The 25,583-nt window shown below is 40.4% G+C and overlaps 1 protein-coding gene across 2 annotated transcripts in view; it reads left to right on the top strand.

The window, feature by feature from the left end:
- The window catches only part of abcc1 (ATP binding cassette subfamily C member 1 (ABCC1 blood group)), a 120,744-nt gene that overhangs the window by 62,465 nt on the left and 32,696 nt on the right, over positions 1–25,583 (top strand). The window contains exons 13-20 of one of the 2 annotated variants that reach the window (XM_063059071.1): positions 5,594–5,740; positions 7,139–7,226; positions 9,417–9,486; positions 16,860–16,986; positions 20,921–21,097; positions 21,895–22,062; positions 22,170–22,335; positions 23,797–23,851. In XM_063059071.1, the coding sequence (XP_062915141.1) occupies positions 5,594–5,740; positions 7,139–7,226; positions 9,417–9,486; positions 16,860–16,986; positions 20,921–21,097; positions 21,895–22,062; positions 22,170–22,335; positions 23,797–23,851 (998 nt within the window). Of the gene's footprint in view, positions 1–5,593; positions 5,741–7,138; positions 7,227–9,416; positions 9,487–16,859; positions 16,987–20,920; positions 21,098–21,894; positions 22,063–22,169; positions 22,336–23,796; positions 23,870–25,583 lie in introns of both variants that reach the window. The other variant, XM_063059070.1, reaches the window with a different exon arrangement.

The raw sequence follows: 25,583 nt of genomic DNA, 5'->3' as shown, positions 1-25,583 counted from the left end.
TCAATCGGCATTTGGGAAATTAAAATCTCCCACCACGACGACTCTTATTATTACACCTTTCCAGGATCTGTTTCCCTATCTGCTCCTCGATATCCCTGTTACAATTGGACAGCCTGTTTAAAAAAAAAACAAAAAAACACCCAGTAGAGTTATTGACTCCTTCCTGTTCCTAACCTCCACCCACAGAGACTCAGTAGACAATCCCTCCATAATGTCCACCTTTTCTGCAGTTGTGACACGCCCCCATCTCTTTTGCTTCCTTCCCTGTCCTTTCTGAAACATCTAAAACCCGGTACTTGAAGTAACCATTCCTGTCCCTGAGCCATCCAAGTCCCTGTAATGGCCACCACATCACAGCTCCAAGTACTGATCCACGCTCTGAGCTCATCTGCTTTGTTCACAATATTCCTTGCATTAAAATAGACACATCTCAAACCGTTCGTCTGAGCGCATCCCTTGTCTATCACCTGCCTATCCTCCCTCACACACTGTCTCCAAGCTTTCTCTATTCGTGAGCCAACTGCTTCTTCCCCAGTCTCTTCGGTTCCCACCTCCCAACAACGCTAGTTTAAACTCTCCCTAGTAGCCTTAGCAAATCTCTCTGCCAGGATATTGACACCCGCACCCCCCCCCCCCCCAGGATTCAAGTGCAACCCGTCCTTTTTGTACAGGTCACACCTGCCCCAAAAGAGGTCCCGATGATCCAGAAATCTGAATCCTTGCCCCCTGCTTCAATCCCTCAGCCACACATTTATCCTCCATCTCACGTGGCACAGGCAGTAATCCCGAGATTACTACCTTGGTGGTCCTGCTTCTCAACTTCCTTCCTAACTCCCTGTAGTCTGTTTTCAGGCGGCTCCCTTTTCCTAGCTATGTCATTGGTACCAATATGTACCAAGACCTCTGGCTGTTCTCCCTCCCACTGCAGGATATCTTGGACGCGATCTGAAACATCCCGGACCCTGGCACCTGGGAGGCAAACTACCATCTGAGTTTCGTTCCTGAGTCCACAGAATCGCCTGCCTGACCTCCTAACTATAGAGTCCCCTATCACTACTGCTTTTCTCTTCCTTTCCCTACCCTTCTGAGCCACAGGGCCGGACTCTATGCCAGAGGCACAGCCACTGTTGCTTCCCCCAGGTGGGCTGTCCCCCCCAAACAGCATTCAAACAAGAGTACTTACTGTTCAGGGGGACAGCCACAGGGGTACTCTCTAGTACCTGACTCTTCCCCTTGCCTCTCCTGACTGTTACCCACTTGTCTGTCTCCTGTGGCCCTGGTGTGACCACCTGCCTATAAGTCCTTTCTGTCACCTCCTTGCTCTCCCTGACCAGACAAAGGTCATCGAGCTGCAACTCCAGTTCCCTAATGCTGTCCCTTAGGAGCTGCAGCTTGACACACCGGGTGCAGATATGGGCTTCCGGGAGGCTGGGAGACTCCAGGACTTCCCACATCTGACACCGAGCACAGAACACCGGCCTCACACACATACTTCCTTTCTACAATTAACACAGGTAAACCTACCTGCCTCGTCCCATTACAGCCTAAGCTCATTGAGTCAAAGCCCTCTCACTCTGCTACCCTTTCACTCCGCTGCCTGCTGGATATGGCAGTCTTTTTAAACTTTTCCCACTCTACTGGCTGATGTCACGAGCCTGCGCAGTCTTGCCTCTCTTTACTCCGAGTAGTAAAATGCCTTCGCTCCAGAAATCCTCAGCCGTTCCACTCGCATCTTCGAATCTGATTAATATCGCATTGCTCTTTTAGGAAACTGTTGTTCACATATTAGCTGCTGTATTTCCTGCACTGTATCATGAGCCCTGCATTTAAATCAAAGTCATTATTATAAAATGTGCCATGAAAAGTGAGGGACCAAGCACAGAAACATTAAGCTGCTGGAAACACTTACAGATCAGGCTGAGTATGTGTACTGAGAAACAGAATCAATGTTTGAGGTCTGTGACCCTTCGTCAGGCCTAGCACTGAGCTCTACAGATTCCCACTGCCTGCAGCTGTCCATTGCTAAAACTCCAGTTGAAAATGACCTTTTCTGCTATTGAGGCAAGTTTGGATTTGCCCTTCCATTTCTGCTTGGATTCCTTCGGTCTTGATTTTCTGATTGACTTGTGGAACTCCACAAAATTCTGCCTTAAAATGTATGTAGAACATACTCAATACAAATCCCTTTGCATCCTATATGTTGCCTTTAAAAAGTTCCATCACAAATCATGTATAACTCGTGTGCAAGTTGTGGTGACTTGCTGTAAATGGGTGGTTCTGTGTGTCTGACCAATAAGGTTTTTCTGACTGCCTTCAACTTGTTGTTTAATAATTCTCCACTGCCACCTTCATTTCAACCTGCACTAAACCATTATATATCATAAAACATTATGCATCACACTTAGTATTAAGAATGAGCAATTTGACCACTTCTACCCATAAGACCTTCCCATGGTCTTATTGTTGGATTTTTCCACTTAAAAGAAGTAGTTAATATGCTAAAGAGAATAGCGATAAAACTTCAGGGCAGTGGTGATGCAATATTACAATCTATAGCAGTCGTATCTGATTAAATCATCACAGTCCATTTTCCATGTCTTAGATTTACAGGTGAGGCATTTACACGAGAATGTCTGGTCCATGTAAAATTACTAATTTTTCTAACTGTATGCATGAGTACTGCCTTGTTTCAATACTCAATAGTGCATCATGTAAAGGTTCATACATATAAATTCTGTGAAACTGAAGCTATTGCTGCAAATGATGTGTCCATCAATACTATTTGTAGAAGAAGCTTTAGAATTTGTTTTTCATTGGAAGATTTCTATTTGATTATCATGGCCCGTACACTAAGTTAAATTGTCTGATTCCTATAACACTTCATGCTTGATAAATACATTTACATTTTGCACATTTACAGAACAGAATTTGCAAAACATTTATTGAAATGTAATTTATACAATAATCAAAATAATCACCTTCATCCATGGAATTCCTTACCAAAACACACACACAAGCCCCAATTCCTTGAAGCTTGAAATTGCATTTTATATGCAGTGAGTGAGGGGTGCAAGAGTATAACAAGGATCTGAACGAAATTGGGTAATATTTTCATTCAGTTGTTTACTTGAAATTTTAACTCCAGCAAGGGAAGCCCTGCATACAAGCTGCAGTCACTTTATGCCTACATTAGGTTAAAGAATGTTCACTGGAGTTGCATTACTGCCTGCAATATATTATTCGGGGTAAAGTGTTGTCTTAAGGAAAGAATTTATGACTGGAAAGAATTCTAGAGCTATTTTAAGAGTTTATTTGTGATAGAGAATAGATGGCAGAATAAAGATGAAACTTGGGGACTTCTCCAATACTTGCGTGTTGCCTTATGCTTATAAAGAACTGATGCAGTCCAGTCCTGTAAATCACTGTCCTGTGCAGTTTATACAGTAGAGTTGTTTTCACTTGGAATAGACGGACCATGATTTGGGGAAAAAAAACTTCACTGAAAAACCAATATAAGCTTTTAGAAAAAAATTTCTGTGTCAGTGGGTTATTCAGAATTTATACACATCAGATGGATTCAACCCTAATGATTCATTGTGCTTTCTTTCATTGTTAAATGACTGCCAGACATTTTGATGTATCTAATTAGAGAGTGAGAGAAAACTACAGTATTTACCAGTGGAATTAGGGTATCCATATGTGTTATAAATTATTTGAGTTTGAACTTGTCCTTGCTTAACACATACATCTTACACATTCTAGCACTAGGGCTGGCATGTTTATAAAATGATTAATTAACTGTACGGTTTCAAAGTGGTCCAATAACTTAAATGTTATCTTCTTTAGCCGTTAAGATTCTGTAATGGTTATCATCTTTGAAGCTAGTATTCAAGTCAGAGGATCCACAAATTCAATTAAAATTTATACCTACTTGCTGGATCAATACTGCCACATTTTTTAAATTACTTTTTCATTGGTGTAATGCAGCTTCTTGTCCTAAATGTAACAGAACTTCATGTAAAATAAACAAGGCCACGATATTTCCTCTTACAATTGCTCGCTTTAGGTATCCCAAATTTGTTGTGCAAGATATCACTCATCGGGTCTGCAATTTTTTAAAACACAGATTGTCAGTGCTAATCTCCAAATTGAATATTGTTTTATCAAACTCTTTTATGTCCATCAGCTCATCTTTGAAATATCAATTGGGCTGATCTGTAAAATAATCTCTTGTGTGTTTAACATTTAATTGTTCAACGTTTGTTTTAAACTTTTAATGAGGGCAACTTTTCGACCACATCTGTTGTTGGGTCATTTAATTCAATAAATCAATGAAAAATCGCAAGGCACATTTTAGACATCCTGACCCTAATTTGATTACGTGGAAAGGGTTCGGTATGCAAAAATATTCAACCCCCGCAACTGCAAATACTAATTGTTGCATAAGTGGGACAGCAGTGGAATTTTAGATATGTCAAAAATGTTCCATACTGTCGTGAAATATTTAACCTTTCAAATACCATGGTTATTGCAGTTAAGAATCTGCCTCTTAAGAGAGATATGGAGGGAATAAGCAGCGAACTGAAACTGAAGGACCAGACTATAATTGTATAGTTGCTTAAGTCAAAGTACAATACTGTTGTAAAATGGCATTACAGCTCTTGCTCTGAAGTGACAGAAAATAGGTACATTTCTCACACCAAGATCTAATTTATGATGTTATATACTGCTAAGTGAGATGTGTTCTAACTTATAAGTATTCTAGTATATTCATTTGACATTATCATGACAATATTAGATATCATATTAGATGCATTAAGTCAGACATCCCACCTCTCCCGGAAGTTCCAGGAGTCTCCCGCAAATTAATAGTGGCTCCCTGATGCCCGCAAATTATATACAATGTCCCAGAAATTGATTTTTTTGAGAGCGAGTGTGAGAGAACGCGCGAGAGAGCGAGCGCAAGAGCAAGAAAGCAAGTGCGAGGGAGAGAGAGCAAGAGTGAGAAAGCAAGCGCGAGAGAGTGAGAGCGAGAAAGCAAGCGAAAGACAGCAAGAGCAAGAGAGCGAGCGCGAGTGAGAGCGACCAGGAGCGAGAGAGCGTGCGATAGAGAGAGAGCGGGAGCAAGAGTGAGAGAGTTCCAAAAAAAGTCAGAGTGGCAGAGTGTTCCAAAGAAAATATAAAACGTACGTCACCCCAGACTACACTAAAGTATACCCCTGCCTAATAGGGGTCAAAAATAATGACAGTGTTTCTCGCTGCACTGTTTGCAACAGTGACTTTTCTATTGCCCATGGTGGGTTAAAATGTAAAAGACATGTTGAGGTGAGTTTAACAGGTGTCATTCGTTCATTGGCATAGCTAACGTTATTTAAACTAGCTGGCTGGCTGCTTAGGAGCTACTCTATTGCAGACATCCCACCTTCCTCGGTAGTCTCCCGCAAATCGATGGTGCTACCTCCCTAAAATGAGTTTTTGAAGGGTGGGATATCTGTTAAGTTACGCCAAAGATTAGGGTTAATGAAGCTCTTTAGTTTTGTGATTTCATGTAAGAAATTTACTACAATTTGTTTCCTCTTCCCATTTTGAATAGGTTGCTTTATCTACATTTGCAGTATATGTGCTTATAGACGAGAAGAATGTGCTGGATGCTCAGAAAGCTTTTGTTTCGTTGGCACTCTTTAACATTCTCAGATTCCCACTTAACATGCTACCCATGGTCATTACCAGTTTGGTACAGGTAAGTTAAAACCCTTCTATGCAAACACTTACAAGTAGAGCGTCCATTTTCAGAGCATCTTTTCCAGTATTTAGCCGGCCGGTGGTGTAATGGCGTCTGTACCGGACTTTGAGGCGAGTTATTAGGTCACACTTGGAGTACTGTGTCCAGTTCTGGTCGCCTCTATATAGAAAGGATGTGGAAGCATTGGAAAGGGTACAGAGGAGATTTACCAGGATGCTGCCTGGTTTAGAGAGTATGGATTACGATCAGAGGAGACATGATAGAGGTATACAAGATATTAAGAGGGATAGATAGAGTGAATAGCCAGCACCTCTTCCCCAGGGCACCACTGCTCAATACAAGAGGACATGGCTTTAAGGTAAGGGGTGGAAAGTTTAAGGAGGATATTAGAGGAAGGTTTTTTTACTCAGAGAGTGGTTGGTGCGTGGAATCCACTGCCTGAGTCAGTGGTGGAGGCAGATACACTCGTGAAATTTAAGAGACTACTAGACAGGTATATGGAGGAATTTAAGGTGGGGGGGTTATACGGGAGGCAGGGTTTGAGGGTCGGCACAACATTGTGGGCCGAAGGGCCTGTACTGTGCTGTACTTTTCTATGTTCTATGGTCCTGAGTTTGAAGCCGGCCAGCTCCTTGCACACTTTGCATCTGTGCTGGGTTGAGTTAGCAACTTGGTCTCATTTAAAAAAAAATAGACAAATGCTAAAGAAACAGCAAGTTTGCGCCTGATGCATCACAAGGCTCAGAGAGGAATAGTTTCCTGGTATTGCATTGTCTTCCTAAGTACTTTATCATCCTGTCAAATCTGAATTTGAGAAATTTGCCATAGTTGGAAATAGTTATCTGGGGCATAATTGGATGAGTTGCAGTTGTATGGATGAGGAATTTTTTGGTCCAGATACTAGTGGAAGTTTGGATGTTGTTGCTTAAATTCATCTAGAAGCTTTGCATTAAATTGTGTTGAATGTGTACTTGAAATACCATACCCCTTAATCCTGTGGACCAATATCTGGGAAACGTGGTTGGTCTCTTTGTTGTCATAAAATTATATGACTCCTTGAGAAAATCGAAGTTCACACAGCTCATTTCAGATCATTTTACATCCAAATTACAATCTGGTCTTTAGTGCTATTGGTTCCAAATTGAATTGTTAAATTGAACTAGCCAGACAAATGCATGTTGAAGATGCTCATAACTTTTCACTGATATTTTTCAAGCACGAGTTTCTCAGCAATTTTTATGAGAGAAAGTAAAGCTCCCAACTTCTTAATCTGTTCATTTGTGTTAAAACTAAGTTGTGTTATAGTAAACTGCCTTCTTTTTGGGGGGAGGGGAGTGGCAGAGAGAAAGTTTCAATTTGATACTTGCAGAATCTGGTTAACTATTTTGTTTTCAGGCAAAAGTTTCTTTAGATCGCCTGGAAACATTCCTTTCTCATGACGAACTGGACCTAAATGCTGTGAACAGGCATTTCAATTTAAGCTGTAAGTAGGATGATGTTGTATAAATCATAGATCTCTGCTTAGTATCTTTCAGATTTTATGCGAACTTTCCATTATCCTGGTAAAAATAATAATTTCTCTTTTCAAAAGAACACGAATATTTGTTTTGTCAATTTGGGGTTAGTTTTACAATTCTAACTGCTGAATGATCCAGTTGCATGGATTTGTAGTTGGACAGTGTGGTGCAGGAAGGGATAGTGATTGAAGAGTGAGTGAGTGTGTGTGTTTGTTAAAAACACAAACAACAGGAATTCTGCAGTTGCTGGAAATTCAAGCAACACACATCAAAGTTGCTGGTGAATGCAGCAGGCCAGGCAGCATCTCTAGGAAGAGGTACAGTCGATGTTTCAGGCCGAGACCCTTCGTCAGGACTAACTGAAGGAAGAGTTAGTAAGAGATTTGAAAGTGGGAGGGGGAAATCCAAAATGATAGGAGAAGACAGGAGGGGGAGGGATGGAGCCAAGAGCTGGACAGGTGATTGGCAAAGGGGATATGAGAGGATCATGGGACAGGAGGTCCGGGGAGAAAGACAAGCGGGGGGGGAGAACCCAGAGGATGGGCAAGGGATATAGTCAGAGGGACAGAGGGAGAAAAAGGAGAGTGAGAGAAAGAATGTGTGTATAAAAATAAATAACGGATGGGATACGAGGGGGAGGTGGGGCATTAGCAGAAGTTAGAGAAGTCGATGTTCATGCCATCAGGTTGGAGGCTGCCCAGACGGAATATAAGGTGTTGTTCCTCCAACCTGAGTGTGGCTTCATCTTTACAGTAGAGGAGGCCGTGGATAATAAAAAAGACATGTCAGAATGGGAATGGGATGTGGAATTAAAATGTGTGGCCACTGGGAGATCCTGCTTTCTCTGGCAGACAGACCATAGGTGTTCAGCCAAGCGGTCTCCCAGTCTGCTTGTCCATTTGTCCCCCCCATCCCTTCCCACTGATCTCCCTCCTGGCACTTATCCTTGTAAGCGGAACAAGTGCTACACATGCCCTTACACTTCCTCCCTTACCACCATTCAGGGCCCCAGACAGTCCTTCCAGGTGAGGCAACACTTCACCTGTGAGTTGGCTGGGGTGATATACTGCGTCCGGTGCTCCCGATGTGGCCTTCTATATATTGGTGAGACCCGACGCAGACTGGGAGACCACTTTGCTGAACACCTACGCTCTGTCCACCAGAGAAAGCAGGACCTCCACGGCCTCCTCTACTGTAAAGATGAAGCCACACTCAGGTTGGAGGAACAACACCTTATATTCCGTCTGGGTAGCCTCCAACCTGATGGCATGAACATCGACTTGTCTAACTTCCGCTAATGCCCCACCTCTCCCTCGTACCCCATCCGTTATTTATTTTTATACACACATTCTTTCTCTCACTCTCCTTTTTCTCCCTCTGTCCCTCTGACTATACCCCTTGCCCATCCTCTGGGTTCTCCCCCCCCCCGCTTGTCTTTCTCCCCGGACCTCCTGTCCCATGATCCTCTCATATCCCCTTTCCCAATCACCTGTCCAGCTCTTGGCTCCATCCCTCCCCCTCCTGTCTTCTCCTATCATTTTGGATCTCCCCCTCCCCCTCCCACTTTCAAATCTCTTACTCACTCTTCCTTCAGTTAGTCCTGACGAAGGGTCTCGGCCTGAAATGTCGACTGTACCTCTTCTTAGAGATGCTGCCCGGCCTGCTGCGTTCACCAGCAACTTTGATGTGTGTTGCTTGTTTGTTTGTTTCCTGTTGCAGTGCTTTCCGATCTTGGATTTCTGATTTGGGTATAAATTCAGGAATCTTTGACCAGAAACTGTACACAAAATGTAACAGAACCAGTTCTTGGGGATGAATTTTGCTGTTTATCAAAAGATTTTAAAAAGTGAGAATTTGCTTTTTATGTAGTGTGTTCATGTTCTTGGCCTTTTCTAAGGATCTTCAAACAAACAACAACTTTTGAAATGGCGTTAGCATATTTCCTATAAACTAAGGTTCCCCTGCTGCAATAAATTTTGATTCTCAAGTCAATTGGATCTTATGTTTTTTTTCCTCAACAGTTCATGAACAGAAGGTCATTTTTTTTATATCTTAATGTCCTAGCTAAGTTAGACTAATGTAAAAGATGCTAATGCAAACGTTGAAGAATGCCATTTTATTTGTGTGAAAGATTAATTATATTTTCTTTTAATTAGCATTGAACAGTATCATTGTGAATAATGGAACTTTCACTTGGTCTAAAGAGGATTCCCCATGTCTTAACAAGTAAGGAACAAAAACACTTGTGTTTTAAAGTGCTAATACCAGCTATTTAAGCCAGCGTTTTGAGAATGATGTCCACATCAGCACTTCTGCATTTTGCTTATCTTCAAAATGATTGTTAAAATGTAATTTTTATGCAAAGGAGTTTGGGGAGGAGATGAAGTTTGGAGATGACTTTATAGTCTGTAGGGAGAGGAAGGTTAAAGGAAGGTGTTGCAAATGGGTGATTGAGGGACAAACAGTGAAGAAAATGTAATCCTATTTGTCCAATCTCATGCAGCACTCTGCTAAAAACAAGAATAGCTTTTCATTTCTGTTTTAATCCTAGCCACAGTTGCCTTCTGGTTAGTGTCTGAGTTTTTAAATTCTTTTGTAAATCAGTTTGTAATGTTTAAAAACTTGAAGGAGCATAAAAAGTTAGAGCAAAAATTGTCCATTTGTTCTCTCAAGCTTGCTTCACTGTTCAGTATGATTGTCGCTGACCTACCCCAGACCTCAACTCCTTTTCTGTTCAAGATATCCCTCAATTTAACAAATTTATTAACCATCTTTTTTAATATTTCCAATGAGCTAGCCTCCACATCTCTAACGGTTGTGCACTCTGTGAGAAGAAATCTGTCACTTTTAAATGACTAGCCCCTGAGCTTGATACGATGTCTCTTTAATATCAGTTTTCCCACCAGTGAAAACTTCTCAACATCTACCTGTCATGCCACCGTTGGATCTTATTCTTAATCCCAAAGAATGCAGGCCCACATTGTTGAGCCCTTCCTTTACAGGGCAACTGTTTTGCCTGAGGAATTAACCTGGTGAATGTTTGGATTGCCTCCAATGCAGTATCCTTATTTGATTAAGCAGATCAATGAAAGAAAGTAAGCACTGTATGTGGTGTTTCCAGCTGTGGCCTTATCGGCACCTTGTATAATTGTAATAAACTTCCTGATTTCTAAACTCCAACATCAGCTTTTTAACATTATTCACGTTGTTGGGATGAGGGTTTTGCTGGCAAGACCTGTATTTATTACTTATTCTTCAGTGCCCTTGAGGTGGCGGTGATGTGCTATCACCTTGAATTGTTGCCTCCTGCTGCTGGACAATAATCTGATTTTAATAATCCACTTTTATTTAGATTATTTAAATGGACACTGATGTATTCATCTTCTTAGAATAATCTGTACTGCTATGTGACCTTGGAATCAAAACACAGAATAATGTGTCCTCTTGTCAGATAACGGCTTGTAGTAAAAATGAAGACAGTTCTAAGATTGTGTTGTAAACGAACAGATCTTGGCACAAATTACCGTGATTTTGCGCTGAATTATGTTCTTTCAATTCTTTTAACTTTTTATAATGATTACTGCTTAAACAGCATTAACTCACAATGGGGTCTATGTACAGTAACTGACTCCAGTTGACAGAGGGAGTCGAGGATTGAAAGTCATCCACAGATGTACCATTTTAACACTATTGAAATTTTACTAAAGGTAATGTTCAAAAGCTGTATCCATTCAAATTGTTCAGCAAATATTGAATTATATTAAAAGCTTCTATCAATTATTATTGAAATGTTGCCCAGCCTGATCAGTTATAGACACCGACTCTGATTCCTATTTTGTTTGGCAGGCACAGAACGGAGACTAGTTTTGGTAATTTGTAATGTATGTTCTCAATCATTCAAAATGAAATATATTCACATCACTGACCTTGCCACCTTGTGTGGTTTGTTTCCCAGTTAATTTTCCTAGCAAAATGTACACTTTGGCTGTGGATAGGTCTAGGTGAGGTTCAAAAGGATGATCTTAGGAACGGAAGGCTTGATGTATGAGCATGGTTGAATCACGGTCGGAATCAGTGAAGTTTAGAAGGATGAATGAGGATTTCATTGAAGCTTACTGAGAGGCTTGGATAAAGTGGACATATGAAGGAAGGGTCTTGGCCTGAAGCATCGACTGTACTCTTTTCCATAGATGCTGCCTGGCCTGCTGAGTTCCTCAGCATTTTGTGTGTGTTGATATGGAGGATGTTTCCATGAATCGGAGAGTCTAGGATTTGAGGTTGGGCAGACAGGCCTCGTCAGCCGTGGTTGGCAGCTCATCTAGGAGAAAGAAGTCTCTGATCTCAAACCTCTGCTGCCTTGAGGCAATACCCACTCATGGGGAAGGCTTCAGGAGTAAACAAAGGAAAAATTTTGAGCTGGAGTCCCTAGGGCAATTCTCTGTTGAATTCAACACTGACTTGCAACTTGTGTGATAACTCTAGTGTCAAATTGTATCAGTCTCTACAATTCCTTTGGATTCATCAGCTGCATCGAGAAGGGGATCCTGCTGCATAGGCAACAGCTTGCTGTCCATGTTGTACTGCCCTGGCTTGTGTGTCACGTAGCCAGCTGTGGCGCAATATCCATGGTCGGCCCTGACCAATGGATCTGAGGGCACAGCCTCGGAATAGAGGGGCATCTCTTTAAAAGAGAGATGAGGAGGAATTTCTTCAGCCAGAGGGTGGTAATTCTATGGATTTTTTTTTTGCAGCAGAGAGCTATGGAGACCATTGGTTTTATTTAAGGAAGAGATTGATGAGATGCTCATTGGTAAGGGGGTTGAGAGTTACAGGAAGAAGGCTGGGGCTGAGAGGGGAAAAAATCCATGATTGAATGATGAAGTAAAGATAAAGGCTGAATAGCCTATACTTGCTCACATATTTTTGAGATTCATGAGTGATCTCCTTAAATATCTACAGTTGCTGATTTGCCCCTGAACCTATTCTCCCAGTCTACTTTTGCCAGTTTTGTTCTGTACCTTTGTACTTGCCTTTATTAAATATGAGACAGTTGTTGTTTAATACCTGTTTCTCTTCTTAATACTGAATTTGATATTTGACTATGCCATATTCTCTCTTTGCTATGAGATTATTCATTAAACCCATGTCATTACACAGTGCCAGTGCTGTGCTCTGGCTGGTTCCTTTTTGAATGCACTCAATGTGTCATTTCTGCTGTGTCATCCGTCTCAGTCTTTTTCTTAGCAAAGGCATGGCCTGAGCTGCATAGCTGTTCCTATAGTTTTGTACTTTGCAGAGTTTATCTTCCTGTGTTTCTTTTTCTTCACTGAAACTGCCTTTATCTCAGGAATTAAATTTCTAAACTTATGTTATCTTTCCCTGGTTTCAAACATTAATTCAACAACCTGGTATCCTTCTCAATAGTTAACACCCCACAGCAATCTTGACCTCACCTTATCAGTAAATTTCCTCTTGTTCAACTTAAGTCCTTTCCTCCCAGATGACATATAAGAAAGACTGATAAATTTGAGAGAGAGTCTTGCGAGTTCTGAGCCCTTCCTCGCTTGTGGCTGAACTATTTTTGATGTTTTGCCACAATTATAATGTAGAAAACTCAGCAGTCGGCTTTGGCACAACCCGGTTTGTCCAGCAGCGTAGTGGTAATAGCCATATAATCCAGCGGTCCCTAACCACCGGCTTGCGGACCGGTACCGGGCCGCGAGGAAACGATATGATTTGGCGATATGAGTCAGCTGCACCTTTCCTCATTCTCTGTCATGGCCACTGTTGAACGCACGCGAGGTCATTACCCATGCGTCATCCATGTCAGCACGGGAAGGAGATCAACTCCTCGAGCTTGCAAATGACAGCGGGCTGAAAAGTATGTTTGACATAACAGCTCTGCCGGCATTCTGGATCAAAGTCAAGGCTAAATATCCTGAGATAGTCAGGAAAGCACTGAAAACGTTGCTTCCACTTCCAACCTATCTCTGCAATGAATGCAACGAAAACTAAATTGCGGAATAGACTGGACATAAGGAACCCCCTTCGAGTATCACTGTCTCTAATCACCCCTCGACAGGACTGTCTTGTTGCAGGGAAACAAGCCCAGGGCTCCCACTGATTCAGCGATATTGGTGTGTTGCAATGATTTTATATGTTCATATGGGGAAAATATGTGCTGTGTGTTTAATATCCAAACGTTGCTTAAAATGTTATGATGCTATTGAGTTACACATGACTTGTATAACCATATAACAATTACAGCACGGAAATAGGCCATCTCTGCCCTTCTAGTCCGTGCCGAACGCTACTCTCACCTAGTCCCATCGACCTGCACTCAGCCCATAACCCTCCATTCCTTTCCTGTCCATATACCTATCCAATTTTTCTTTATATGATAATATCGAACCTGCCTCTACCATTTCTACTGGAAGTTCATTCAACACTTACTTCAAGCTCCCCTGTCCTCCCCTGATAATTGACTTATCACTATATTCATGCAAGGAAAATATGCGCTGTGTGTTTAATATTAAATTCGTTAGATAAACCCTTTTAGAAATGAAATTGAGTGTATTAGCCACTTATCACCTATATTCCGGTCGTGATTAACACCCCCCCCCCACCCCCGAGCAGAATCGCCAAAAACGATTTGTAGAAAAAAATCGGCACGTACACGCATGCGCACTGGTGTCCGCGCAAGGCTTCATGATCATTGTAGTCTTTCTTGGGGTAAACACAATGTATCTGACTGCTACTCTTGTCCATTGGCAACCCTACGCACCCACCCCCCCCCCCCGGGGTCGGCAGGTCCACAAGAATATTGTCAATAATAAAGCAGTCCACTGTGCAAAAAAACGGTTGGGGACCCCGATATCTGTTCAGTGCTCTCAGTTGAAGATAGTGATATTGACCATGTCCTCCCCAGCAAAGTAGAGCCATAAGATTTTTTTTTGTCTGCCTGACCAAATGGCCTTGGTTTAACATTGTATACCTTCAACTGAACACAAGTGAAATGTGAGCTCAAAATATAAGTGATTATATGAAGGGTCACTTATTAACCATTGAGGAAGATGTGTTAGTCCCTTTTGTTCTTGACTTGCCCAGATTTCTTATTCCTTTGCTACTTAATTTGGAAAGTGGGTAGTCACGTTGGAAGTGAGGAAAAATTTTCTGAAAACATTGAACTTTGGCCTGGTTCTGGCTATATAATTTTGAGTAATAGAGGGACAATAAACTATTGTGTAAATTCATTCACTGAATTATATTTGCAGGTGTGATTCCATTGGCTTAGTTATGGTTAATGTGTTTAGTTATGGTTAATGTGTTTAAGTTCATTAGTGCACATTAGTGTTTAATAAGTTGTTTTATTTCATTATTCATAAACACAACTATAATCCAAAGAGATTTAGACATGAAACGTATTCTCCAGCACCTTTGCAAAAGCATTTACTGGTTTATTTGGGCTTGAGTGCATATTCTAAGTCCTGTCTTTCTATACTTTTTCTTTTAATACCTTAAAATCATCTCTAGACACATTTTCTTTCCAGATTGAAACACCAGATTGCTTTGGACTCTCATCAAATGAACACTTTCACACTCAGCATGTCTGCATTTATTTTCCCTGTAATTTTTGTTAAATAACAGGTAAAATGACTCTTGAAGCTCAGATTAATACTTATCACATATACATCAAAACATACAGTGAAATGCAGCATTTGTATTAACAACCAGTACAATGTTAGGATGTGCTGGGAGCAGCCAACAAATGTCACCACACACTCTGGTGCGGACATAGCATGCTAAAATGTTCAGCAGAGCAATACAAGCAGCATCAATAATGCAACACCACAACAACAGCAAAACAAATCCTTTTCTTCCCACTCACACATACAGACAGGCCTCCAACCTCAGGACAGGCTGTCTATGTGCCTCCATCCTCCAGTGGACTTGTGGACTTGAAGACATCGGGCCTCAAATTCCCAAGTGGGCTTGTAGATCAAGGGCTTTGGCCATCAGGACTTGACTTCTGGACTTGCCAACTTCAGTCTTCAACTTTCTGACTTCAATCTTCATATCAAAACCAGGACTTGCTGATGACGGGATCCTAAACTGCCGGCCTTGAACTCCAGGCTCTTGGAATCACCAGCGTAGGGGGTCGCCAGCCCTTGTGCCTGCAGCCTTCACAGACCTCCAATCTCGGGACCTGCTGATCCATGGGGGGGGGGGCTTGCCTACTCTGGGGTGGGGGAATGTCAGCCCTCATCCTCGATGGTCTTTGTCCACAGCGATTGCTGACCTTCAGTCCATAGAGTGCTCCAATCTGAACTCCAGCCTGACCTCTAACTCTGCTACATCCCCATCTTCAAACCCTAACCTGACTCTGCTTTGTCCTCAAAATCTAAGCCATGACCTCAATGGAGACCACAGCTCGTTGCCGCCTTGACCAGAAGCTATCACAACTTAGCTTCTGAATGGACATTCTAATCATAAAGCACAAATTGTCATCTTCAACAAATTATCGTCATAGACTTTCAGCAGTTATAACTGCTGGAAGCTTGGAGTAGTGGGAATTATAACCTGCAGAGTTTCATTGTGTGCAAGGTAAATGATTAGTTTGCATTGCTTCTTGATTTTGTAAAGCAAATTAAGTCACCCAGAGGTAACATTGGAAAAATAGTTGGACAGTTTTGATTAACTATGTGTAATGCTCTGCTTAAGATTTTTACTGCTGTGCTGTAGGTATTACACTTTAGCAGTTCCATAAAAGCAGTGCATTCTGCTTTTAGTATGTTTTGGTTTTTGGCTAAAGATAAGGGGCTATAATGTTCATCTTAGGAATGTTGTGTCAACCAATCAGGATGGTGGAATTGAGAGAAGGTTCTAGAGAAAGCTGGGTGGAGAGAGATTTGTGATGGACACTGGTGGGGTTCATAGTCTTTTTGGGAGGAGGGAGCTCTGGAAAGGACAGGAGGAAAGATGGCTGAGGATGCCATCCCTTTTGCACAAGGTGCTTTGTGCAGATGAATGGCTCCAAAGAGGAAGGGCCAATATTCCTGAGAGAGTGTCTGTTTGTTTGAGGTGGATTTCGAACTAAGTTTACAATGTGGTGTGTGCTTTCACAGACCGTGGGCCCAGTGTGTGAGTTAAAGATGATTCCAGTATGAGATCCAACTTTGTGTGCACGTTTGGACTGGGTTAACTGTAATGGGCCCTTCTAAATATACTTTCTTTATAATTTTATGCAGTGTATGATTTGTTATTTCATGCCGACTGACAATTGTATAAAGGTATTTACACATCATTCACTCAAATCGAGGTTTCTTTAATCAGAACATCATGATGTTCCTGTTTGGTTGGACTTCAAATCATATTGACCCTAGATGCCTATTATTTATGAAGGGTGGCTTTCTCATTGGTGAGTCCTGTAGTTGTTAGTGGGGCCGGCAATGAGCCAAGTTTCCGTATGAACCTGGTGAGGGGGCTTCATATGTTTGACAATTTATTGATAACAGCCATTCTTCCCAAAAAAAGAAAACTACTTTAATTCATTTTTGTTGCTTATTTCTTAATCTTGTTTCCGTTCTCCTTTTACATAGCATTGATATAGAAATTCCAGATGGCTTTCTTGTGGCTGTTGTTGGACAAGTTGGATGTGGAAAGTCTTCCCTGCTCTCTGCATTGCTTGGGGAAATGGAGAAAATAGAAGGCTATGTTGCTGTTAAGGTAAAACATCTTTCTGCTCATAATTAAAATGAAAGTAAGCTAAAATGTGAAATAAAAGGGCTATTATATCCAGGGGACTGGATTATAAGAAGGGAGACCCTTTCGTTGCCTGCATGTAATCGATAAGGCAGCAACTGCTGATTCTTTTTTTTTTGCTTGTAACTGATTTTGTCATTCATTGGGTTATAATGTGTGTAATCCTTTGATGTGGTCAGGCAGTTACAAGAATTTTCCATCACTAAAAACGTAATTACTCTCAGTCAGCTGTATTGGGAAGGTCTTGTTGCCTGCATATCCAACAGCAAATTTCCAAAACAAACACTCCATTCCAAGCTCTTCTGTTGGAGGAAATTTACTCGGCAGAGAAGAATGTTGAAGCATACCATGGAGCAAACACAGCAAGTTTCCTTGGGGAAAAGTGCATGGTCTCCACTGACTTGCCTTGTGGTTGCTCAGAGTGATGAAAGAGCATGCCAGGGGTTACTGCACATCTTGAGGCCATGCACCAGGAGTGCACAGAAGACCTGAGTAAATAACCCTCTTGACCGTCTCATTGGCTTCCCCCTGCCTCATCTATGGAACAGTCTGCAGTTCCCACATTGACCTCACTGGCCACAAAACCAGTGCAAAAGCAAATCGTCTTCAATCCCAAAGGGCTACCTCACAAGAAGATGATTTGCACTTCATGTGATGTGACATAGTACTTAACAGGTTATAAGAACCTCTGGTTGTTCAAACCTTCTGACAACTGCCTCTGTCCCACAAGTGAATGTTCTCATAGGAGTTGATTCAGGAAGCATGTCTTTGGATCTGAAGTAATTGTAGGGTGATATGTTCATGGCAAAGTCAATCTGCCATGGCTGATGCTGAACAATGATGCACAATGTACCCAGCTGTTGATGATCAATTAACTGCTTTGGTTAATTAATGAAACTTGGTGTATGATCACCCTTGAGGACCTGGCTTTGTCCCATTTGGTTCCAGGTAACCCACTGGCTGGACAAGCAGGGGACATTTATCATTACTGTTCTGTTGTGATGGAAAAACTCTGGTTTGAGATGATGTTGGTGAGCGCATTGACTTGCTGGCAGCAAACAAAACTATTAACTGCTTTATTAATCACACTCTTTCCTCAAACGATCACTGCAATCAATAGGCTGTAACTTCCCTTTCAGAGTTGAACTGCCTATGCGACTTGGAATTTTTTTGCTGTGTGAACTGAAATCTCAAAGGTGCAGGAGGGTTGCAGCTTGGCATGTATGGGCTGAATCGAGGCACCAGGGCTTGAGCCCGAGAGCGGGGAATGAGCCAATGTTTGGCCGTTGCTGGAGTAGACTTGGAGGCGATTTGAAGTGGCAGAACAGAGGTGGAGCAGATTTGATGCAGTGGGGTCCCAGTATGACAGCGAGGAACAACCCCTAGTTTGGCCAATTTAAGCCCCTGGCGGGATTGAAAAGGTGTGGGTGTTGGGGCCAAAGGAGAGGGATGGGCTGGTGTTCAGATTGCTGTTCGGCAAAGTTTACTTGTCTCTGCTCTGAACTGAGCCTGTGGCCTGCAACTAACAGGCTTCTGGATCAGCTGTGACTGGCTTTGTGGCTGTGGACTTACTTTCATATACTTCAGGCCTGAATGCTATTTGCTTATTTTTATTGTTTGGACGTTGTTTTTTCTTTGCATATCAGGTGTCTTATGGTCTTTTTTCATGGGTTCTATTGTGTTTCTTTGTTTTATGGCTGCCTGTAAAGAGACAAATCTCAAGGTAGTATGTAGTATACATACTTTGATAATGTACTTTGGACTTTGAAATGCCAACAGGACTGAGTGGGAAGGGGGCAGGGAGAGGGGAATTGTGGTTGGGGAAAAGGGAGAGGAGAGGGAGCAGGAATCACCAGAGAGACATTCTGTAATGATCAATGAAACAATAGTTTGGAATAAAATAAACTTGCCTTGTGTCTTAGGACCGGCTGCATGTGTCTTCACTCATTGCCCCCCGCCCCCCCCACCCCCTCGTCCCCGGCATTCCTTCTCTGCCATCTGTCCCACACTCCTCCCACGACGCTCTCCCCTCGTCACTCCCAACATTCTTTGCTCCCACCAGATTTTCAAACTCGCACTCTGCTCCACGTTGACAAATACAGTACTGTGCAGAAGTCTTGGAATACCGTAGGTCAGTGGGATGTGTTCTCTTTTGGGTCAATTCATGCAATCTGTGGTGGGATGGGTGGAGAGGAGAATCAATTTGTAAAGACGAGATTCTGCAGATGCTGAAGTTTCAGAGCAACACTTGAAATGCTGGAGGAACTCAGGTCAGGCAGCATCTGTGGAAGTTGAAGTTGTGGGTCGGGACTGGAAACCATTTGTAGGTGGTTGGCTATGCTTTTGTAATTAGAGTCGGAAATTGCTCAGAAGTTTCAGAAGGGGATGTTAGAGAAAGAGATTAAAGATGAGCTTTCTTTTTGTCACATGTACATTGAAATGTACTGGTTGATTTAATGACCAAAACAGTCTGAGGAATGTGCTGGGGGCAGCCGCAACTGTCGCCACCCTTTTGCCACCAAAATAGTGTGCCCACAACTCACTAACTGTAACCCATATGTTAATGAATGTGGAAACCCATGTGGTCATGGGGAGAATGTACGAACAGTGGTGGGAATTGAACCCTCACAAGAGTCATTGGTACTGGAACTCCTGCGCTAACCGCTACTCTATCATGCCACCCATTATATTAGTATATTATAAAACTTTCACAGCACATTACTATATATTCACTTTGAATTTGTGGAATATAAATTCTTAAATACTGGTATTAAAATAACTAATTGTATTTGTCATTTTATTAGTTTGGATTTTTATTTCTGATTGACGTTTCCATCTGGTTCTATTGCTTTACGTTCTTTTCCCACTCGTGGAATTGGTCTCTATATTTACCCTGTGCAATCCATTCATAATTTTAGAAGACTCAGGTTTTTTTTCCCTCAAAGAAAAATACTCCATTGTGCTAATTCTTTCCCCAGATATAAGTAATCTCTTCATGGTGCCTTGCTTGAATGTATTTACATTTTCTTTAGAGCTTTAATGTTCCTTTTTTTTTAATATGCAGACTTGATGTCTGCCAGGTCTTCTTAAAAGCTGCATAATCAGTGTCCTGTAGTATTAAACAGTATTAAGTGTATCTTTTGTTAATTGATTTGCCAAACTGCATGAACTACTTGTAATTATTTGTTCACATCCATCTTTTTTCCATCCATGTTCTCTATAATTTCATTTCCCCTTTTTCATTCCTTCTACCTCCTACTGTACACAACTAGAAGTTCTGTTAGTTCTCTCGTCAATAAGCTGACCAGACTACAAGTTTAATTGTGTTTTCTTGTACTGTATAGAGCTACATTCTTTGTGTTAGTAAATAGTCACTACCACTCCCCTTGTTTATTTTAAAACCTTTGCAAAAGTTGTTCAGTTTCTTGCTCCTCAATACGTGTCATTTTATAAATTTGTGAACTATCGTCCCAGTGTTCTCTACCATCCTTGTCTAGATTATGGTCATTCAAACCTGCCTTTTGTTTAATTTGGCTTTCTTTCTTTTCTCTGGCTATACGTTTGTTAAAAGTCCAAGTGGTTTCAGTAGCCTGATGGACAAATAGGATGAAAGATACAATCCTGAATGAAGACCATTGTCTGTGCTCTGCCACAGTTAGAATGTTATTTTGCCTGGTGGACTGTTTTAAAAATGAATTATTTACATCAGTTTTATTTATGAACACCTTGGAGTAATTGAGGTTTTTCCCTGCTGTAAACTTCTTGTATGCAATCAACTAATAGACTTGTTGAAATAGCAAATATATGAAACCCTTTTCCTCTTCTTATTATAGTCTTAAAGATTGCATCAAGATTTAAAAAAGGGTAGAAAGTTACTCATGGTTTTGTTTATTAACAGAATTCAGTAGCGTACGTTCCACAGCAGGCGTGGATTCAGAATGCATCTTTAAAACAAAATATTCTTTTTGGTGAGAAATTAGTGGAAGAGTGGTACAATAAAGTGGTTGAGAGCTGTGCACTTCTGCCTGATCTGGAGACTCTGCCTGCAGGGGATGAGACAGAAATAGGAGAGAAGGTTGAGTATGCACATATATTTCATAAATGCTCAATTTCAAATTAAAATGTATTTGATTACTAGAAATATTTTTGTAGGTGGAAAACTATTTATTGTGTAATCATACAATTGTATATTGGTGCATTGTGATTGCACCTGGAATAGCAGCAAACATTTTGTAAAACTAACAAATGACAGAACGTTTATAGGAAGAGCAATTAGCCAAGTCTGCTCATGAACTATTTATTCCATTCAATTGCCCATACATGATTGGAACAAATGAATTTGTATCTGCTCTTTGAAACATGATCGGATTTAAATTTCAATTGGCTTATTTGGAGAAAGCAGATGCACTCCAGGAAAGTAAATTTGAATGAACAGACTGCTGCTACTTAGTTTATCAAATGTCGTCGTAGCAGGGATCTGAACCAGGAGTATTTGAATGTGTAGGACATATTTGAATATGTAGAACAATGTGAGCTTTGTCATCTTTGAGTAAGTTGGCCACTAAGTAACACTTAAACCTTTGTTTGACTTTTTTTTCCAAAATGCTTAATACCTATAATAAAACTCTTTAAAATAATCTGTAACAGTATAAAATGGAAAGTTTTGCTTTTTTTCACTATCAATTGTAAAGGACCTCTAACTTTTCTGATGAAGCCTGTCTTCTGGTTCTTAAATGTAAAATATTTGTAAATTTAGTTTCGTAAAAGAAGTGTGCACAGCAAACCATGTTAACATGAGTGTACAACTGTCTCAACCAACAGACGATTGTTTAATAAGATCAAATAAGTAAGTGCTTTGTATTCATCCTATAGGGTGTAAATTTGTCTGGAGGACAGAAGCAGAGGGTGAGTCTTGCTCGAGCAGTATATAGTAATAAAGCAGTGTACTTTCTGGATGATCCACTCTCTGCTGTTGATTCACATGTTGGTCGTCATATCTTTGAAAAAGTGATTGGACCCAAAGGTTTACTGAAAGGCAAGGTGAGCAACATCGGAAAGCTCTGCTGTATACAGTTGAATTCTGACTCCCTCTCCTCCTAAAATAAGTTCTACTCACTGAATTAAATTTGGTAAAATTAATTTTACAGACCCGTGTCCTTGTAACTCATGGTATTAGCTTCCTGCCTCAAATGAATAGGATTTTTGTGATGGTTGATGGGAGAATTTCGGAGTCTGGAACCTACAAGGAACTTTTAGAACAAAAAGGAGCGTTTTCAGAATTCCTCCGAATGCATGCACCAACAGAAAATGAAGGTGAATTGATATAAGTATCCATTGTACTGTCTAGAAATGCTTTGGAATTGCCTTTCTTGATAGTTTAATCATTTTGTCAGTGAAGTACAGGTCCAGTATGGTGTGATTCCATAACCTCCCTTTCCATGGGTGGTATAATGTTCCTGTACTTTGTCAAAGCTTTCTGCTGTTATTGTGTTTAATGGAGCTCCTATGAAGTGTTTTTTAAATCATTAACATTAGATTATGCTTGTAGAGCAGGCCTGAGAGTATTATTCTGAGTATTTGTTAGAAATATTTGTTAGCCACTTTTTGGCTTGTGTATTTTCTCAATCAATTAGGTCATGGATTTTTAGGTAAGTGAGCAGATTTATAATTGAGTGATGCTAATTTACAACCTGCTGTGTAATATCTTAGCTATTATTTTGGTCGAGAATAATTTTTGTTTACACAACTTCAACAAATTTATCGCTCTTGGTAAATATCAATGCATTTAATAGAAGTAATTTAAGACTGGTTCTTGTATGTATCAATAGTTATATCAGCAACAATCAGTTTGTTATTCGTGGATCCCCTGGTTCAACCATTTGGTTAAGGTGGGTCACTGGGGAAGAAAAAGTTTGAAAACCACTGGTTTAGAAGATGACACATTGTTGACATATAATGAATTTAATGCCAAAATCAGTTTCAAGGTGTTGTACAGAGGTTAGTGGGAAAATGAGGGACTTCTAAAATATTCTATAATAAAATAAATATATTGATTTCAGAAGCAACAGTCACAAAGTCCAAGGTATCCTTATTGTTTCTGAAATGATTATTCAGGAATTCAAAATACTTTTGGCTTTAAAATTTCATCAGGTCCATCTGTTTAAATGAGTTACTACTTAAAAGCAGAAATCGTTTACAGCTATCCATTTGCACCTTAAGTCATCTTGTATCTTTTGATAGGTTCATATTAAACACAAATGTATTTGATCAAAACACAAATGTATGTCTGTGCTCAAGTAGGAAAGTATTTCTGACTTTAAAAACGCGAACAGTGTAGCTCATTGACAATTTGTGCATATTCCTGTCTAGTGTAATGCTTCAGATAACTGCAGATGCTCCATTCATGGATTTGCTTCACTTAAAATACACTTTATCCCTCTGTCCTTTTAATGTGCTTAATTCTTGAGATGCGGAATGAGGTTAGAAAACCAAGCTATTTGTAAACTGCTTAGTGAAGCACTAAGATAGTATTTCATATTTGTTGTATCTGAAGATTATACCACTGTCAAGTAGTCTAGTATTGGTAAGATGGTAACACACACAAAATGTAAAAGGAACTCAGCAGGTCAGGCAGCATCTATGGCTCATTGATAGGGATTTTAATTCAATGTCAAACCAATATCTTTGTTGAATTGCAGTCAATTTTAATGCTTTTTACCATTGTTTAAAGCAGGATGCTATACTAAATGGTTAATTTTCATACTGCTTGCTTAGATGACTCAGCTGGAAAGAAACAGAATGAAAATACCAATGGTCCACAAAAGACATGGTACGATTTCCTCCGAGGGTATGTCTTGTAGTTTTGAGTTGTCAATCAATACTGAGCACAAACTTAATTTCAAAAGTATTGAAGTGATATGAAATGTTAATTGTATGAAATTTTCCAATTTTCTGTGGAACTTGGAAAACAATGCACATTGAATGTTTTCTTTTAAATGCATGTAAAAATCAGTGTTTCGGAAGGTGTAACATTAATGGAGCATGCATGATGAAGAAGTGTAAACAGGGTATCTAATTAGAATTTACAGGATTTCATTGTGCTGTTGGGCTCATCAAATTTGTACTGTTGTATGTGCTCCACACAAACTTCTACTAACATATCATTGCACCTGCCTATTCCTTTTTGTCCTTGTGTATCTCATTAACTTCCAGTTAAAGATGCTGTTTTGTACTGTGAGGAAGTTGCATCTTCATCCCACTCTTGAATATTTTTTCTCATGTTTGTTAATTTGCCTTTGTGTATAATTCTTCCAGAAATAAGTTTTACAGCTTTTTTGACTTGTTACTTATTTTTTTTTGTGGACTAATAGATCCTTTTGAGATTTAAAAAAAACTTTTGCATTTAGTTTCCAAGGAATATTTTTTTTATTCCTCCAGCAAGATATTTCACCTTTTATATTGAGAATCAAGACATTGCAGATGCTGGAATTTGGAGCAGCAACTTGCAGGAGGAACTTAGCTGATCAAGGTCTTTCTTAATTAATTTCTCCAATCCTGCCAGCATCTTCAATACATTCTCAAGTACTAACATAAGCTTCCTCTGGTGTGCTACCAGAAACGTATATAATACTACAGCTATTATGCCAGGGAACCAGAGAAGAATTTAAAAAATCATTGCCAAGAATGACATTGGGTCTTGATACAGGATTTTGTCCTGAAGAATTGATTTCTTTTTCCTTCACTCACTCCAGCCAAATAGAGGCTGTTCGACCCACTGAGTTCTTCCAGCAAATTGTATTGTCCTCTGTAATGAAATTTAATAGTATGCATATTCATTCTGCAATCTTATTTGTACAACCACTTTCCATTTTCTATTTTGGAGCCTGTTTGTCATCCATTCTGCTGCATGTCCCTTGTTTGCCAGCTCACATACTAATCTATTTTGAAGCCATATACTCTATTGCTGTTGTTTACCTTTTTCCACTGCTGCTACTTTTAAAATATTGGTCAGATGTTATCTCTCCTTTTTGAAATTGATTTCTAGGTTTTTTCAATTATTATTTTATCTGAAGATTTAAAAATCATTCTTGGCATTGATTCCCTGGCATATAGTTAGAGTCCTATGTACAGTTCCGGTAATAAACAACAGAAAGGTTGTGTTAATACTAGAGAGTGCAGAGTAAAATTTGGCAGAGTTGGAGGGGTAATGTCATGAAAAGAGACTGGTTAGTTTGAGATGCTTTTTTTAACAAATTAAGTTGGTGGATGGTTTAATTAACATGTATAGCGTTTGAGAACTTCCATCCTGCCCTTAAATTTACGTAGTTCATTTCTGACACCCCTCTGCCCATTCTCGAACTCTCTGCCTCAATCTCTGGAGACAAACTGTTTATAAACCTACTGATTCTCATGGCTATCTTGAGTATATCTCTTCCCACCCTTTCTCCTGTGGATTTGCTGTTCCCTTTTCAGAGATGTCCTTGTCCTTCATAGAACGGGATTTCTCTTCCTCCACTGTTGATTCTGCATCTCCTCAATTTTCTGGACTTGCATGCTCACCC

Source organism: Mobula hypostoma, chromosome 9 (genome assembly GCF_963921235.1).
Source record: "Mobula hypostoma chromosome 9, sMobHyp1.1, whole genome shotgun sequence".
Taxonomy (NCBI): domain Eukaryota; kingdom Metazoa; phylum Chordata; class Chondrichthyes; order Myliobatiformes; family Myliobatidae; genus Mobula; species Mobula hypostoma.
This window is presented reverse-complemented; position numbering and strand designations above follow the sequence as displayed.